Source organism: Lissotriton vulgaris, chromosome 11, assembly GCF_964263255.1.
Source record: "Lissotriton vulgaris chromosome 11, aLisVul1.2, whole genome shotgun sequence".
Classification (NCBI taxonomy): domain Eukaryota; kingdom Metazoa; phylum Chordata; class Amphibia; order Caudata; family Salamandridae; genus Lissotriton; species Lissotriton vulgaris.
The window spans coordinates 280,647,970-280,667,024 of record NC_141699.1 but is presented as its reverse complement, the minus strand read 5'-3'; the positions used below and the strand labels follow the sequence as shown (position 1 = coordinate 280,667,024).

The window sequence follows — 19,055 nt, the reverse complement described above, 5'->3', positions numbered from 1 at the left end:
TTTCTTGTGTTCTTCTGGGATATATTGCAATACTTTTTCCATCTCGTCCCACTGTGCCCTATCATATCTAGCCAATAGGCCTTGCTTATTGGCTGTGCACCAATGGTTGGCTGACTGAGCAGCTATTCTTTTCCCTGAGGCATCTATTAGTTGTGATTCTTTGTCCGAAGGTGGTGCCTCCCCTGAGGTTTGTGAATTTGCACTTTTTGCAGGCATTTGAGACCACTAAAAAAAATCCAAAGGCAACTGGGCCTTAGTAAAAATTGGGTCAGATTGTGGGGGTTTATATTTTTTGCCACCCTCGGTGTTAGGATACGTGCTCTAACTGGATCCTTGATATATTGTCAGCATGCCTCATCAAATCCTTTAACATAGGTAAGGGCTGTGATGTTCTGTGTGCGTTTCTTAAAGTTTCAAATGGGAAATCCTCTTTTAGGGCTTCTTTATGTAAAGTTACCCCATGGTAAGTGGCTGCCCTAGCAATTAACTCCCGATATGCAGTATTATCATCAGGAGGGGATGTTTTAGTCGTATGTAGATCTGGGTCTGTGTCTACAGGTGGGTCTATATTGTAGTCATTCCATGGGACAGGTGGTGGCTGACCATAAGTGTCAGCATCACCTCCTATACCAGGATTTGTATTTTGAGAGCCTGGTGGATGATATGAGGAGGGCCTGAAGCTGGTGTAATAGGTACTGTAGCTATGTCCTTTTTAGGTCTCGCTGGTACTGCATCCGAAGGATGCGTCCAGCTGGAGACTTATAGTCGGCGGTCTCGGGGGAATGAGGGACAAGAGGGTGTTACGAGCTTGAAAGCCGGATTTGGGTGCGCGAACACGCACGCCGGCTCCCTCCACATTTTCAGCAACATGCGTGCGCATACACGACAGACACTCGCTCGCTCACATGCGTGGGCATACACACACACACACAGACAGACACTCGCACCCCCCCCCACAGTCATCGGCCTCTTTTAAACACACACACGCATACACACACACATACACACAGACTCCAAGACACATACACACACGCAATCTCACACACATACTGAGCCCCCCGCTGCAGCACGCGCACACACACATGCCCCCGCCTTCGCAGCTCAGCAACAAGGCGAAGCCCCACTCACCGGCTTCCTTGGTGCGGCGGCTCTCCTCTCATCGGCAGCTGCAGGGCTCCCACGGCTCTTCCGTGGGAGGCGGGGTAGGCTCCCACCCTCCTACTTCCGGTTTCCGCTTGTCCCGCCCGGCCTGCCTGACTTCCTGGTCGCAAGCCGGCGGCGATGATCCGTGGCACTCGTTTAGTCATTGTCAGGGGCATGAAAAGTTGAGGTAAACAGGACACATGCCCTGCAGGTTACACATAGATCACAGCGCTTCACCGCGGGTTATTGTCAATGCTCCAGCTGTACTCTATATATAACCCCGCGCCCTCATTCAAAATGCGCCACGCGCACTCAGTCAGAGAGATAACCGTGAACCCTGCCCGGGGACGGCTGCACGTGACTGTCGGCTGACGGATCCAGGCACTGACCAACCACAGCGCCAGCAGAGACCCAGAGTCCACAACAAACACACAAAAACGAAAGACACCTGCAGATAAAGCATGAGCACACAAGGACCCGAATCCACCAGAGCAAGCAGTTTATAAGTGTGTAGCATGTGCATAAGAACAGGAGAGACAACAAGCACACCTGAAGGGTTAGCCACTGATGCACAGCAAGCAGGGGACGGCGCCCCCCGCAGGCTCACACACCCCCCCTCGGCAGTAGCAGGGTTTCAACAGGCATTCACGCGTCAGCAGTCATCGGCAGGCACACGCCGAGCTCGCCCCAGACAGCAGCCGGGGGGCCGCGCCAACCCGACCCGCCGGAGCACGGCGAAGAGAAGCTCCCTCACCATCCGGATCGTGGAGGGGAAGAACCTGCCCGCCAAGAACATGTGAGTACGAGGCCGAGGGGGCCCAGGTCATGACATGTACCTGCGATGGGTGTGTGAGTGCAAGGTGGCAAGAATACACCCAGCGGGCATGTGAGTAAAGCCAGTGGTGCGTGTGAGTACAAGGGGCGTGTCAGTGCAGCTAAACGGGCATAGGAATTCAGCCAGAAGGGCATATGGGTACAACCAAAGGGACATGTGAGTATAAGGGGCATGTGAGTACAGCCGGAGAGGTGTGTGAGTATCCCAGGTGCGTGTGACTACAAGGTGCGTGTCAGGGCAACTAGACGGGATATGAATACAGCCAGAAGGGCGTGTGGGTGCCACAAAAGGGGGCGTGTGGGTACCACCAAAGGGGCGAGTGAGTATAAGGGACTTGTGAGTACAGCCAGAGGGGCATGTGAGTACAATGGGAATACGGGCGTGTGAGTATAAGGAGCATGTGTGTACAGCCGGAGAGGTGTGCGAGTATCCCAGGGGTGCATGTGAGTACAACCGGCATAGGTGTGTGTGAGTACATGGGCTGAAATGACTACAGCCGGAGGGGCGTGTGAGTACAAGGGGCATGCCATGCCAGTACAGCTAGGAAGCTTGGTAGTACACCCAGAGCTGCATGTGAGTACAGCCAGAGGTACATGTGAGTGTACACGCAGGGTGCCTGTGAGTACAAGGGGGCATATGAGTACAGCCAGAGGGGTGTGTGAGTACAAAGGGGCATTTCAATACAGCTAGAGGGAGGGGCGTGTGAGTACGTTCGGGGGGGGGGGGGGGTACCTCTATTTTTCTTATTAAAGGGAAACTTGCGTCACTCACTGCTGTCTGCTGTCTGTGCTGTAGTACTGCGCCCCGCGTGTGAGGAGGCTTGCAAAGCAGCTGTGCTGTAGATGTTGTGTATGGAGGACACATACACCCTTGTGTATGACTTGCATTGTGATTCCATTCACATAGCGCTACTTGCCCCTGACGAGGAGTTATATGGGGTAGTTGTTTTGCTGCTGTTCTCGGCTGTGCAACCTTACTGTGGTGCGCATGCGGGTACACTGTTCCTTGTGTTTTTGTGTAAATGAAGCTTGTACTCCTGCTCCACCCGCTGCACATGTTTTGTATGAGAGTTAAGCAAATGTGTCCTTCCGCCATCCTTCGATGTTCAGTGTCATGGGCGCTGGGCAGCAGCCTGGCAGTGGAGCCATCGAATGGCAACAAGGAAATGGCACCCCTTTGTCCAGGTTGGGTAGCAAATGACAGCATCAAGCGCTATGCAATGGGTTCCTCACTACCCCTGGTCAGGTGCAACTGCACCTGCTGCCCTTAATATGCAGCCCGTCGCTGGCACTGCTCGCGCTGTCTGTGGTACAGACCACCCTCTCCCCGGCAGGGCCGGGGTCGGCTCTCTTAGGGGTTTAGTCGGAGCCGTACTTAAAAAAACGTAACCAGGGCACGTACGTGCTAGGGGCCTGGCTATAGGAAGTGCAGCAGGTACCGTGTCACCATGGCCCAGGTGTGCTAGAGGCCGTATGGACTCTCATTAAGGCTAACTCTCATTACTAAATTGTGACCAGGTGATCCATTTCCCTTGATTGCATGACGGCCCATGTCACTCTTTCTACGGCATGGCATGTGCACGGAATCTCACCAGGCTCATGCTGCTTCACCTAATGGAAGTGGTCCTAGACACAATTTTATAAAAGACAATACAAATGATATGAGTATTACTTATTCATAGTCAACACAAAGTCAGACTTTATCTGCACAAACGAACAACCGGAGATGTATTCTAAGCGAATTCAGCTGGAAAAGCAATGAACCCAACACAACAGTAACAAGACAAATTATACTGTAGTTTATTTACATATTCATAAAAATTGTTTCAACAAGAGGAAAAAAGGAAAGTTGGTGCTCAAGTGATGAGAAGAAAAAGGTTGTAAGCAAAGATTTATAATAATTCAGTGCAACAAGGAAATATTTTTACATTTGCACATATAAAGCCTACCCATACACAGTATATATACACTATTATACAGGGGGACAGGGAAGGGCTGGTGTAGGCTTGAAATAGAATGGGGGATCGTCGACGTTTCGACCCTGGCGCAAAAAAGGGAAGTTCACGACCTCTGCTGCGGGTCTTCTTCAGGACAGTGGGGGGGACAGGAAAGCACCTGAAAGGGTAAGTATGAATACATTTTACAATTTAATTGGAAGGGATTCCAGTATTAAAGAATTAAAAGGGAATGTTGGGTACATTACCACAAAAGACTTGGAAGGTGTAGCAAGGCCAGATCAGTTGGGCAGTACACCTATGAGGGGTAAGAACAAACGGGGAGACTGTTAGCCCATCTCCAAGTCGCAGTCGCAGTCGCCGTGGCGGCGGCGGCGGCGGTGGTGGTGGTGGTGGTGGTGGATGTGGTGGTGGTGGTGGATGTGGTGGTGGTGGTGGATGTGGTGGTGGTGGTGGATGTGGTGGTGGTGGATGCGGTGGTGGTGGTGGATGCGGTGGTGGTGGATGCGGTGGTGGTGGATGCGGTGGTGGTGTTGGATGCGGTGGTGTTGGATGCGGTGGTGTTGGATGCGGTGGTGTTGGATGCAGTGGTGTTGGATGCGGTGGTGTTGGATGCGGTGGTGTTGGATGCGGTGGTGTTGGATGCGGTGGTGTTGGATGCGGTGGTGTTGGATGCGGTGGTGTTGGATGCGGTGGTGGTGGATGCGGTGGTGGTGGATGCGGTGGTGGTGGATGCGGTGGTGTTGGATGCGGTGGTGGTGGATGCGGTGGTGTTGGATGCGGTGGTGGTGGATGCGGTGGTGGTGGATGCGGTGGTGTTGGATGCGGTGGTGGTGGATGTGGTGGTGGTGGATGTGGTGGTGGATGTGGTGGTGGTGGATGCGGTGGTGGTGGATGCGGTGGTGGATGTGGTAGTGGTGGATGTGGTGGATGTCGTGGTGGTGGATGCAGTGGTGGTGGATGCGATGGTGGTGGTGGATGTTTTGGATGTGGTGGTGGATGTGGTGGTGGATGTGGTGGTGGATGTGGTGGTGGTGGATGTGGTGGTGGTGGATGTGGTGGTGGTGGGTGTGGTGGTGGTGGGTGTGGTGGTGGATGCGGTGTTGGTGGATGCGGTGTTGGTGGATGCGGTGGTGGTGGTGGATGCGGTGGTGGTGGTGGATGCGGAGGTGGATGTGGTGGTGGCGGTGGATGTGGTGGTGGTGGTGGATGTGGTGGTGGTGGTGGATGTGGCGGTGGATGTCATGTCTAGCGCTTGGACGCATCCGGGCAGCAATTCGCGCTGTATAAATTCACATCCTATCCTATCCTATCCTATGTTGGATGTGGAGGTGATGGTGGATGTGGTGGTGGATGTAGTGGATGTGGTGGTGGTGGATGGGGTGGTGGTGGTGGTGGATGGGGTGGTGGATGTAGTGGTGGTGGGTGTGGTGGATGTGGTGATGGTGGGTGTGGTTAAAGTGTTGGTGGATGTGGTGGTGGATGTGGTGGTGTCTGTGGTGGTGTCTGTGGTGGCGGATGTGGTGGTGGATGTGGTGGTGGTGGTGGTGGTGGTGGATGTGGTGGTGGTGGATGTGGTGCAAGTGGTGGTGGTGGATGTGGCGGTGGATGTCATGGTGGATGTGGAGGTGATGGTGGATGTGGTGGTGGATGCACTGGATGTGGTGGTGGTGGTGGATGCAGTGGTGGTGGTGGATGGGGTGGTGGTGGTGGTGAATGGGGTGGTGGATGTAGTGGTGGTGGGTGTGGTGGATGGGGTGGTGGTGGTGGTGGTGGGTGTGGTTAAAGTGTTGGTGGATGTGGTGGTGGATGTGGTGGTGGTGGATGCAGTGGTGGATGTGGTGGTGGATGTGGTGGTGGTGGTGGATGCGGTGGTGGTGGTGGATGCGGTGGTGGTGGAAGTGTTGGTGGACGTGTTAGATGTGGTGGTGGATGTGGTGAAAGTGGTGGTGGATGTGGTGGTGGTGGTGGATGCGGTGGATGTGGATGTGGTGGATGTGGTGGTGGATGTGGCGGTGTATGTCATGGTGGATGTGGATGTGGTGGTGGATGTGGTGGTGATGGTAGATGTGGTGGTGGATGCGGTGGATGTGGTGGTGGTGGATGTGGTGGTGGTGGATGCGGTGGTGGTAGTGGATGCAGTGGTGGTGGTGGATGGGGTGGTGGTGGTGGTGGTGGATGTAGTGGTGATGGGTGTGGTGAAAGTGGTGGTGGATGTGGTGGTGTATGTGGTGGTGGTGGATGTGGTGTTGGTGGACACTTACCTCGACAGAAACAAGAGGGAGGGCATTGCTGTGGGGAGGGGGGAGGAAAAATGCGACACGGCCGCAGCAGGGGGCGGAGCAGGGAGAGCGGCCTTTGAAGTGCACTTTACACGGCCGGCCGGCAGTGAAACTGAAATCCTTTGATGTACAGTCTAATGTTCTGTGTTCTTGCAGTGTGGACTGCTTGTTAGTTTCTCAGATTTACAGTACAGTTGCAGTTGATTTTCCGCATTAACCTTTTAAGTAAAATGTGGCAAATCGATATATAATAAATGGTTTCTGAAACGTGTGGCTAAGCTCTGGATATGACCCATCAATGCAATATACACTCTGCCATTGTAAGTGAGAGCCTGAGCCTGCTGATGGCTAAAACTGGCATTTTTGCTTCTTTGGGGCATGCAACCAGGCATGCAGCCGGGAATGCAGTCGATGAACCAAAGTCCACGGATGATGCAAATGCAAGGACAGCCTGCGTACATGCACCCGTCTGGCATGATGACGGGAATGGGCCCCGGAGAGATGGGTCCTGGAGGCATGCCACCCTCTCAAATGATGCCTGGCCAGATGCCGCTTATGCAGCCGGTGAGTGCTTCTTTGTGTGCTGAATTGAGATCATTTTATTTTTTCCAGGTCACAAAATGTTTATCCATGTACTTGGCAGCCTAGTTAGAGTATTTCGTTTGCAATCACTATCTACATGGCCATCTTTTATTTGTATATCTTGGAATTAGAATAGTTTGAGCATTACATGCCATTAAAGTTGTTATTTTCTTGGGTCGAGGGTGAAAGAGATGCTCGCTAATATTGAGGTAGGGAGTTCCCTATTTTGGGTTGCATGCTTTTCTCTTTGCTCCTCACCGTCTACAGATTAAAGCATTTGTCTCATGTCGAGCACTTACAGGGGGCGGAGCAGGGAGAGCGGCCTTTGAAGTGCACTTTACACGGCCGGCAGGCAGTGAAACTGAAAGCACGGCCGGCCGGCTGTGAAAGCCTTTGATGACGCAGCAGGGGCCTTTGAAGTGAAGCTAAGCTTCACTTCAAAGGTGTGGAAGGAGTGCGGCTGAGGGAACAGACGGCGATTTGGTGATGTGCACGCGCATTTTAGGTCAATGCGCAAGCGCATTGACCTAAAAGCCACGGGCACAGCACCAAATCGCCAAGTTGGGTAAAGTCTGTTTAAGCCCCTATAGAGCTTCGCCAGCTATGCGCACAGCAGGCGAGCCCTAAAAAGGACAAATTAACACTAGGTATCAATTACATTAAACAATGTTCCATGTGTAGCGCTTAACACAAAAACGAATGAATAGCCCTGACAACTATCCAACACTGCCATCTCTTTCCTGTATACCCGAGCATATTGTATAATGCTATTAAAACAGAGACTTTTTAGGTCGATCCTGAGCAGCGCATGTGCTGCTCTTCGAAGCACGCTGTATTCAGGTATGGACTTGCTAAGATAAGCTTGCAGTTTTGTCCTATCGCTGTAGGTTGGGGAAGAAGTGTCTGGGGCGTCCTTTAAACAAGCATTTGCAATGCAATAGGTCTCACTTTTGCGAAGTTGAAGCTATTAGCATAGAATGACAATGCCTTTTATTTATGTTTTAAAAGCAAAAACATAAATAAAAGGCATTGCCATTTACAATGCTAATAGCTCTAACTTTAATAATGTGAGACCTATTGCATTGCAAATGCTTGTTCTTATTGAAAGGGATTTTATATTCAGTGTCTTTTTTTCCTTTTGGAAGATTGTATTACTGGCTTAGTTATAATGTGCCCGGTGTCAGGATATTATATGAATTTTCTTTTGCTTTGAATCCAGCTTTTGTTTATTTGTTTCTAGAATAGGCTCTGGTGGCTTAGAGGAGCGTATTTATATTTTCGGTGCTGAGCTGGTTCTGTCTTTTTATCTTTGGAGCCCAAATGTTTTGGAATGAAAGGGGTATCATCTCGGCGTGAGCCCGAGCCGGAAGGCTTGACTTGCTGTTTCAGTGTCAAGCTGGAAGATGAGGCGTTGGAATCAGAGTCTCAGTGCCTACCATGGCCTCATGGCAGTGGTGGTCCAATAGCCTTTTGTTTGGTTGGAGCAGGTTTGGTGGGCAAAGGGACTTCGTTACTCAGGGCACCCTGTCCAGCTGGAACGTCATGGGACTCTAGTTCGATCTCTGAATCAGAGTCCTAGATGGAGATGGTCTCTTCCTCTTCTGCTGCCGACGCTTCCATTTCTTCTTGTTCTACATCTTCTCCGAAGATATTAGGGGTGTCCATGATACTCTGTCGCTGCAGGTCTCTTCGTCGAAACCCAATGGTCCCGCAAAGTATTTTTGGATTGGAACGACCGACATACGTCGTAGTCTTCCTCTTTATGCTCCAGGGAGAGACAAAGGTTACAGATCTTGTGAAGGACGGTGCACAGGTATTTGGAATGGCACCGTGGGCAGAATTAAAATGGCATCCGTTCCTTCAGCAGATGACTATGATGGATCTTCAAGTGGAAGTAGATAGAGGAAAACGATGTAGGCCTGAAGGCCGCGGTTCTAGTTTCCAGATTGGATAATGAAAGTTTTCCGAATTCTTTGACACAAAGTTGGAAAATGTGATCGAAAACAATACTGACGAGGGTAAGTGAATTGCGTATGGAAGGGATCTCGATTAACGGTTTCGAATCGGAAAGCTGCAAACACGTCCGAACCCGACGGCGGAAAGAAAACAATCTAACAATGGAGTTGATGCCCATGTGCATTATCACCGAAAGGAGGAGTCACCTTAATTCATGGCTGGAAAAGAATTCTTAGAATAAAAACAACTTGCAAACATCCGGACCCAACTTTAGATGGCAGGAGTATGCAAAGCATTTTTTTCTACAGCAAACATGCCTCGAACTGGCAGTTAGGAGTGGAGGTTGTAAACTCTGAAGTTTGTACGCATACAGTGAATCCCATTGGTCTTTTTAAGAGTAAACAACATAAACAAACCAAAAAATACACACAGTAAGGAGGCAGGCTTGTTGTGGGGATTTTACAGCAGGTTAATAAATGATTGCTAGTACAGGAAGTACACAGAGAAGTACAAGTCAATACAGTTGAATAGTTTCAGCGGTGGGATAAGCATGGACCATGGTGAGCCATTCAAATAGAAGAGAAAATATTCAAGGTCAATTCAGCTCAAATTGGTGTGGGAGTTAAACTAAATCTGAGCCATAAGGCGGAAAAAAGGATATGTCCTTCCAGTGGGGAATGGACGGAACCCACACTAATGAAGGGGAGGGGAGCTGAGATTGGAAGAGGAAAGAACAAGGACAAAATAACTTAAGTGAACGACGGCAGCCACAGCCTTCGCAAGCCACTAGATGGGGGAAGGGGGGGATAAAAAGATTCTGAAGTAAATGATAAGGGGGGACCTATGGAAATAGAGGCATGGGCATTTTTAAGCAGTTTGTGGGAGGACGTGATTTGGTTTTGAGTCAATGATGAGGGAGATGAGGAGATTATGAGACCAACAGAGGAACCAAGAGGCTTTCATTCTGGGAAAGGAACAACACAAACACTCTCCACATTTAATGGAAAGTATCAGAATCAGGTATGATGGGATTCTCAAGCCAATACGGGTGGATTATGGTTAGGTGCCAAATTTAAAGGCATGGGGCAGCACAAGGTCAACTTTCACTGTTGGCTGGTGGTGGGGAGGAGAATTAAATGAACCTAAAGTCATCAGTGGAACCATTTAAAACAGACACAAAAGTGAAGATTTCATGACTTAGACGCAGAATGTGGCTTGCAGGCTTAAAGGTGGTCCACATTTGTGATGATACATAAAAGCTAAACATGATGAAAGCTGCCAATTGTTAGGAAGCGTTCGCACCAGTGTTTGTATCAGCGGCAGAATATATACCAACAAGGCCATTCATAATCTATCTCTTTGTAAGTAATGTGCAGTCAGACATTTTCAGGAAACAAACACAATATTGCCATCTGCAGCAGGCACAAGGCACAAATAGAAATCAATGAACAGCTGATTAAGGCCTCCACGCCTAGCATTAAACGAAGCTAAAATGAGCACATGAAACTGAATAACGTACGTGCCACTGTTGAACTTGGTGAATATGGAGGCCCACTCAGACCCGTTCTTCGCCAGACGATTAGCCACAATATTTCGCAGCCATTCAAATACTGTGCCCTTTGGTTTCACAAACTTCCACCGAGCCTGGTTTTCATTTCCAATTGTGGTCTCCAGGGTCACCTACAGGGAAAATAAACTAGTTTAAGTCAGTGTTCCAATAGACACCTACAATAGCCACAAGTAACAAAAAGACATGTTATCAGAAACGCACCAATATCTGAACATATTCTAACAGACAATTACCAGTGATGACCCACTTAAAAAGCATTGACAAAGCCAATAGGTCTTGTCTACCCAAGAGCTACTGGCTATAACAATATGTTTTAGCCATGTTGTACACCAAGATGGCTGCTGTTCAAGTGAAAGTAAAAGTTACTGGGGTGAAAAGAGTAGTGTGGAGTGCCGCAAAGTGGTGTAGAGTGGAGTGTTACTGGGTGGCATAGAGTGTTGTGGGGTAGGGTGGAGGGGCGTAGAGGGTGTTGTGTAGAGTGAAGTAGAGTGTTGTAGAATAGGGTGGCGTAGAGTGGTGTAGATTGGCGTAGAGTGGAATGACGTAGAGTGGAATGGCATAGAGTGGAGTAGAGTGGCATGGAGGAGTTGCATAGGGCGTCGTGGAACAGTGTTATAGAGTGGCATAACGTGGAGTGGAGTTCTGCAGATTGGAGTAGAGTTTAATGGAGTAGAGCATCATAGAGTGAAGTATCGTAGAGTGTAGTATCAGAGTGGCCTAGACTGAAGTGGTGTAAAGTACAGTGGTGCAGAGTAGACTGGTGTAGAATGCAGTGGTGTAGACTTTATTTGTTTTGAGTAAAGTGGTGGAGTGCAGTGACGAAAAGGGCAGTGTTGTAGAGTAGATTGTTTAAGAGTAGAGTGAAGTGCTGTAGAGTTGAGTGGTTAAAGGTGGAGTGGTGCAGGGTAGAGCACAGTCGTGTACAGTAGAGTTGTGTAGAGTGCAGTGGTGTAGACTAGATTAGAGTGGTGTGGAGTGATGTAGAGTGTACTGGCATAGAGTGCAGTAGAGTGGTGTAGAGTTGACCAGTGCAAAGTAGAGTGCAGCGGCATAGAGTGGTGCAGAGTAGAAGGGTGCAGAGAGCACTAGCGTAAAGTGGGGCAGAGTAGAATAGAGTGGAGTAGAGTGCAGTGACAGAGTGTAATGGTATAGAGTGAAGTAGTGTGCAGTGGCGGAGAGTGCAGTGGTGTGAAGTGGCGCTGCGTAGAGTGATGCAGAGTTGAGTGCTGCAGAGAGCAGTGGCCTAGAGTACACTGGTACAGAGTAGAACAGAGTGGCATACAGTGCAGAGACATACAGCCTGTTAGTGTGGAGTGGCTTAGAGTGCAGTGGTTCAGTTAAAGTGTGTATATTGCATTGGCGTGAAGTGCAGCGATTTAGAGTAGACTGGCGTAGAGCAGTGACAGAGTGGTGTTGAATAGTGCCGGTCAGCATAGAGTGCAGTGGCAGAAGGCAGTGTTGCAGAGTAGACTATGGTAGAGTGCAGTGATGATTAGTAGAGAGGTGCGGAGTGCAGTGGCAAAGGATGGTGCAGAATAGAGTGGCATAGAGAGCAGTGGAATACAGTACTTTGGTGCAGAGTAGAATAGATTGGCGTAGAGTGCAGTGACAGAGTACAATGGCGTAGAGTTCAGTGATGTAGAGAGCAGAGGCATAGGCAGGTGCAGAGTATAATCTAGTGGCATAGAGTGCAATGGTTTTGAGTAAAGTGGTGTAGAGTGCATCAGTGTAGGGCCAAGTCCAACACCAATGGTAAGCAATGGGAGGAATGCATTCCTAGGGAAGCTTTCGGAATGTCCCCAAGATGTCGCAAGCGAACCAGATTTTAAAAAGGAATTTGGTAACTACCAATTTATCGCAGATGAGCCCCTGTCCAAAGATAGTTAGGATGGGACGGATTTCAAGTTACCATTGATAGTCAGGGAAGCAAGTGGGGCCTGGGGTCTTATCCAAAGTAGCAAGATTAAGGGGATCAGTAAAACAGTGCCTGAACATTAACATGATTAGGGACACCGGGAAAATGTTACTGCAGAGGCATTTTCCGCATATATAGGGTTCTCCACATAACCCACCATGTGTTGCAAAATTTAGAGATTTTAACAAACAATGTTTCTGGTTCAAATAGATTAAAAATTATTAAAACAACTCATACTGGTTGCAATGCAATGTGAGACAATTTATTATAGTTAATTGGTCACCTTCAGTTGTTAGTTGCTGCGACTTTGTTTTTTAAATATTTTTTTTTTAGTTTAGAATAGAAGAACATTAGCAATATCAAGCAGTATACCTTCAAATTTCTTCCATATCGTTCACAGAGATGCACTCACAGATGTTGAAAGCAGTCAGAATGCAGTGTTATAATTAGTAATATACAAGCATCCAGGTGAGGGGAGGAGGGCGGAGGAGGGTGGTGGAGGAGGCGCAACGGGGGTGGGGGGGCGACAATGGGGGGGGGAGAGAAAAGGATGATAATTCACTTGGTGGAGTGGATGTGTTGACGGGAGTGTCTAGGTAGGTCATTATTATTACTGGGTCTGCAGTCTGGGTTGTCTGTCTTCCCATATATTGGAAATTAGCCATTTAATGAGATGTCATGGGTTGACAATGTTGCCTGGGTAGTATAAACATCCCCATTTGGTGCTCTAGGGAAAGAGCTTTTTGCTGAAGGATACAAAAACAAACGTAAAATACTTAAATGTAATTCAAACAGGAAGAAAAGAATGAAGCCTTTTTTTGTCATCGTTTCAGTACACACACTACTTAAGTGCAAATAACAGTTACTGTTGTCCAAGCTGTAATTATGTCAACTGGGGGCTCAGTGTTTAAAAGAATCACAGATACTATGCATCCATTTGTAAGTTCCAATGTTTTGAAATTTATTGAAAAACAAAACACAAATCCAACCTTTGGGAATAAACAACAATACAATTTACACCACAGGGTCCATCAGCACAGAGAACCAATCAGCGGGACAGCAGTGGACATGGGGCTGATGACAGACTGCAATAGGACATATTTGCCAGCATCCATAATTTAACCGGAGGGTTGCAGGACACAAATGCAGGCTTATATACATTAGCAGCACTACAGTGGAAACATGCCCATGGTCTAAAGCTGTTCCACTTCGCTGATGATGACTATGTGGTAGGTATCAAAAGTACAGAAAACAGGGTGGGTAAGGAGCATGGGCAGAGTCCATGGCAAAGGTTCACTATGGTGCTGCTTGAACCACTGAAGACAGACTTTGGTGTGCTATGATTTACTGAAGTATCTGTTAGACAGCCTTGCTACATCCTGATGTCCGTCTGTGGGGTAATATCAAGTCCATTTCTCACGCCAGGGGGTGGCCCCGTGGTTGTGTTGCCAAGGGACTGCTTGTGGGCTGCGCTGGGGCTGCATGTGTGCCTACATCAAAGCAGCTGCAGAACCGCAGAGGAGCCACTGCCTAGTCGCTCGCACAAACCTCAGAGATAAAAGGATCTAGGTCAAGACGTGCTCTCGCTAATGGGATCCAAATGCAATCCAGGTCAGCGTGTGGTCACTGGTGCTTCTTGTCAGTTGGTATGGCAAAGGTGTAACTCCAGTCCGATCGTTCGATACTCCAGGGCAGTAGTGGTTGAGCACTTGACATGGACTGGCGTGATGGGGTTGCCAACCATGTGGTGAACCGAGACGACATATGGGGACGTCATGGCTTGATGATTGCAGCCCTTCTTTCTTGAGCCGTGGAAAACTGGGAGTGATGGCGGCCAGGTGTTTCCATTTATCCTTTGGGGAGCCATCTGCAGCCTTGTGCCTGGCTGTTCTGGGTTGTTGAGCTGTATATGAGAAAAACAAGGACCCCCTGGGTATCAATGCAGACTCCTAGGGCAGGGTAAACACCTATGTTGGAAAAAAAACCTAGGACGTCAACCGAGTAAATTACCAATTATACCAAAATCAGTAGTGTGAAGAAATGACAAAAAATAAACTGTATACATATATATATTTAATTAGTATAAATAAAAATCATATAGTAACACAGGCTATATGATGAGATAAAAGTGTAGATCATAAAAAGCAAATACAATTACTTCAGATTAATATAGTTCCTATAAATCATACATATATATCACAAAGCACAACACAATCACAATAATTAATGACATAAAGAGTATGAAAATATTAATCATAAAAAACTCTGACTCTGATTTTGGTATAATTGGTCATTTACTCGGTTGACGCCCTAGGTTTTTTTTCCAACACTGGGTTGTTGAGCTGCCTGTGACTGTCTGACTAGATGTGCTGAGAAGCGTGAGGCAGATACTTTGTTTGCGCATGCATGTGGCTTACTCGCTGGTCTCCCACCGTGCAGTTTCCAGGTCGTTCCGGGGTTGTGTCAACTAGGTAGCTTGCTGCTTGTGTGTCTGGGTGTGCTCCATCAGCAGCTTGAGTCTTCTTAAGTATGCCTTTCAGGAATGGCCTGATCCTCCCTCTTGAGCTTGGTCGGTCATCAGGTTCCAAGTGTAGACCAACAGGTCAGACTCTCTCCTATCCTTCCTTCTTGATACTTCAGCCTGGACCTTCACTCTACTGATGCAGTTAGGACTTCTTGTCACAAGTCTCTTCTGGGTGAATCGACACGTACCTTCTCCGGAGATGGCCAACAGAGCCGTACGGTGGTTGACTGTTTCCGTAGTCCGGCCACCGGCCTCGGGTGTTGAGCTCCAGCTTGGTGATGATCAGGGCAGCCGCTGATCTGTTTTCCTTTTCTTCTTGAGTGCTGGGTAGTGTCCGGCCACCTATCTTGTGTTCCCTCTTCAGGGACCTTCTGGGAGTCCCTACTCTGTGGTTTTCACTCTTCTGGGAATTTCTTCTGTGGACAGTAGGGAGCTGTGGTGGTGGTAGCTTGCCACTCAGATGGTGCAACTCTCATCTTGCCTGTATTGGGCCACTGGTGACTCAGTCATTAGGCAGTGTGGGGGAGGACACACTCAGAGCAGTCTTTGTCCCAATGCGGGCATTGCTGGTGCAGTTAGGATGAACACGATCTCCTTTGTGCACTCGTCCAAGCTAGGCACCTCCCCTGGAATCTCCTAGGGAGCTCTTGTGGTGCTAGGCATGTGTGTTGGGCAGATAGCAGGCAGCTCGTTAGTTGTCTTGTTGTGGGAAGCAGTGGCAGTTTTCCTCCTCATGGCATCAGCGTCTCTTGCCAGCACCTGGCAGGCAACCAGGTTCTTTCCACAACTGGCAAGTTATCCTCAGCTGGCTCCTTGTTTGCCTGCTCTCTTCTCTTGTAGTGGTGGTGGAAAGCCACTCTCTTGGCCATCTCGAGTATTAGACTCGGGGGGCTCGCCTCACTAGGTCTTGTGCCAGTCTGTCAGTCTCTTACTCCTACGAGCGCCGTCCGCCTGGAGCAGTCAGTCTTTCTTCTAGGGGCACGCAACATTCTCAGTGCCATGGTGGGCTGACATCCTGGACCCAGTGACTCTTGTTGCTGGCTCCTGGCACCATATGTTGGTGAAAGGAAACCACTGGGGGGCATGCGGCGCTCAGTGTGCTGCTGGCTGATTAGCAGGGCCTTGCAGTGCTTGTAGGTTCTCCTTGGGGAGATCAGTACGGAGCTGTGTTTGGTTTCACTATCTTGAGGCAGCTTTCTTCGCTGGGGCAGTTTTGGGCATCTTGGTGCTCTTGGTGGGGTTAACGGTCTCTCCCCTTCAAGATGATAGGCTGCCCAATGGGCCTATCATTACTTTCTTTACTGTTTTCCTTCCCTAGTGTTGCACTTTGTTCACTTCCCGCATGTCTCTTATCTCCAACGGAGGAACAGGGGTCCTTTGGCTTCACTTCACTCGAGGCAGCATCCTTGGGGCTCTTTGCAGGGCACTGAAGATATTCGGGTGGGGTGTGCACCAAGTAATGGAAGCTAATGCATGCCATGAGTCTCTGCCTCATTAGGGCTGTTTCTTTGTTCAGGTGCAGTCTTACCAATAGTTTGCTAGGTGGCACTGCAGCCACTCTTCTGCCAAGGTAGCTTAACTCAAATGGGAGCCATGCTGCTGTCTCCATCTGATTCCGCGTTGGAGTAGTGTGTGTAAGCACAGTGGGACTTGATTTGTTTTTATTTGTTTTTAAGTGCTTTTGCAGTGTAGAGGCGATGCCACAGGGGCTTGCTTCAATCCATAATGTTAACCTACGCCCAGGCGCTTCATACAGGTCACCTTTCTTTTTTTGTTTTCCAGGTGCGGTGTGGCAGAGCGGCTGCTAGGAGGCACTGCGGCCACTCTGTTCATGCCACAGCTGCTTTCTACCCTGTGGGGTCGTGCTGGTCTCCTTCCATTTGCTGGGGAGCCTCCACTGGGGCATTGCAGAGACAGGCGCGGGGCCACTCAAAGTAGGTGGGGCCTCGCTGGCAGCAGGGTCATGCAGCAGCGGGTTCCTCGCCGGCTGAAGCACTTCGCCATGCCAATAGACTGCTCTTTCAGGACAAGCGAGTGAGGACGAGGCGGGGAACCATTCATGGAGGTGCAGCTTTGAGCCTCACCTACTTGCTTTTCAGCAGCGTCTTTACTAGAGTTCTGCCAGCCTGCGTTCAGGGGTCTATGCGAGTCAGAAGGGTGCTTGTGCCACCGTGGCAGGCAAGTAGCCATCAAGGGTGCGTGGTGCTCTGCTCACTTGTCAGGGCTTTTCCTTATGCCCTCTGGGTTACTCTTCTCCCTTCTCCCCGGGACAAAGGGATAATAGCCCCGGGCAGCACCATACATGCAGTGGCAAGGCACTACAGAGCTTCGACTTGCAGAAGCTGCAGTGGCACGTTGGGTATAGTCCTGGCACCTCATACATTGACAGGGCACTCCACTCATTCACTGCAGCTTTACTGATGCCCTCTCTTTCCTTGAGAGGCGAGGTCATAGTGCTGCTTGCTCTCCTCTGCGCTACCCGCCTCACGGAGTCTCACAGCAGATGGGCGGCAGCATGTGCCGTGAGGTTGGAGGCAAAGTGTCTGTTCTCTACTGTTTCACGGCAGAGGCTGTAGACCATATTGCGCCTTCTTCTTCTTCTAGTGGCTCGAGCATGCTCCTCATCGAATCCTCATAAGCGGCACTGCTTCCCTTCATCTTTCACAGCGCCGAAGGGTTCACCCTCATCTTGGGTCGACGTGCCATTTCCTTGGGCAGTGCTGACCCTGATCTCCACAAGCAAGGAGGCAAACTGCTAGGTGGCACTGCATGGGGTCAGACCCCCTCATCACCAATGTAAAGTCGTGGGCCCTAGGCCCACATACTTTGTAAATAACAATGCAGACAGTTCTTATTGGTACTGACCTTGAGCTTGTGCACTCTGGCCCTTTGACCGGTGATGCCTGTGTTGGATGGGTGAGGGGTGGGTGTATGGACAGCCCTCAAGGGAGTGGCTAGTAAACCAGTACCTGTTGAGACACTGGAACGGGTCCAGTAGGACACAACAATCTTCTCACGTTTAGAGTTTGTAATGCTGTTTCGGTCTGTTTTTGGGCACTGAAAGAAGGCCAGTAGTTGTATCGATTTGTTCACATAAAAATGCGGCACCACTATTGTATGAAGTGGGGGTTAGTTGTCATGACTAGCCTATATTTATGTGTATCTGAAGGTATAGTTCTTGGATAGTTGGGGCTTGCAATTCGCTCATCCGCCTAGGAATAGGATTGAAAATAAAAGGGCTGCTTTTTGCATTAAGAATTTAAGGCCTATTTTGTGCATTATCAAGTTATGCAGCAGATTTCCTTTCCTGACCGAGCGAGTAAAAACTGGTCTATTTGGCACAGAGCATTTGTTTGTGGTAGGCCGACTTGCCTACCTTAGTAACTCCAAACAACCATCATGCGAATTCTAGGTCAGCTAGAGCTATGCCGGTAAGCAGAGGATGGCTGGCACTGGGTGGCACACTTTCCCTTATTGCAGTGGGAACATGTTTTGAAATACTGGTGTTTTTTATCATCTGGCTTTCTGCCATTTCTACTAGATCAGAGAATCATGTCTGTCTGGCCATTGAGGGGCCATTAGGATCAGCACCCAACTGCTTGCAGCTGTTTATCACTTCTGGTATTGAGGGATCATTGGAAAGGCACAGGTAAATATCTCAGATCATTCTATTGATAGGGCATTTCCTTGGGATAGGCAGTACGGACACGTAGATACTGTGCTTAATTTGAGCCCGTATTTTCCAGTGCTCATCATCGGCACTTACTCATTGCACCATCAGGATTCAAGCAAACCGGGCCGAAGACGGCTGTAATGCCAGAAACCGGTCCCCGGGAGCTTGTTTCCTTCCCAGTGTAAGAATTGGCTTTTGTAGTTTGGTTTGCCCTGTTCCCATCATGCACTGGGACAGGAACAGACTAATTTGCATACAGCCAGGTTCTGAAACTGGGATGGTGCAGTGAGCTAAAAAACGGTGTTGGATCTAGCCCTGATCTCTTGACTGGGTGAGAGCTTTCGGCTTAATTCAGAGACTCTGTCCCTCACCACCCCTTGTTGTAAACATCATCAGCACTTAATCATCAACACCAGCGCTTTTCATGGGCACCAGTTAAGGATACATGAATTTTTGGGGAGATTAAGTGATTTGCCCAGAATCACAGGATGTTGAGCCAACACCAAGACTCAAACCTGGTCACCCAGCTTCGAAGTCGGCAGCTTTGGCCATTACGCCACATCCTCTTCCCACTTTAATGGTTAAGAGTCTGCTCTGTTTTAGGCAGCACTAACAGAAGAA

General features: G+C 49.1%; 1 protein-coding gene across 1 annotated transcript in view; it reads right to left on the bottom strand.

The window, feature by feature from the left end:
* Positions 1-19,055, bottom strand: part of PLBD2 (phospholipase B domain containing 2) — a 277,840-nt gene that overhangs the window by 111,414 nt on the left and 147,371 nt on the right. The window contains exon 7 of the mRNA XM_086943253.1: positions 10,272-10,432. Coding sequence (XP_086799379.1) covers positions 10,272-10,432 — 161 coding nt within the window. The remainder of the gene's footprint in view (positions 1-10,271; positions 10,433-19,055) is intronic.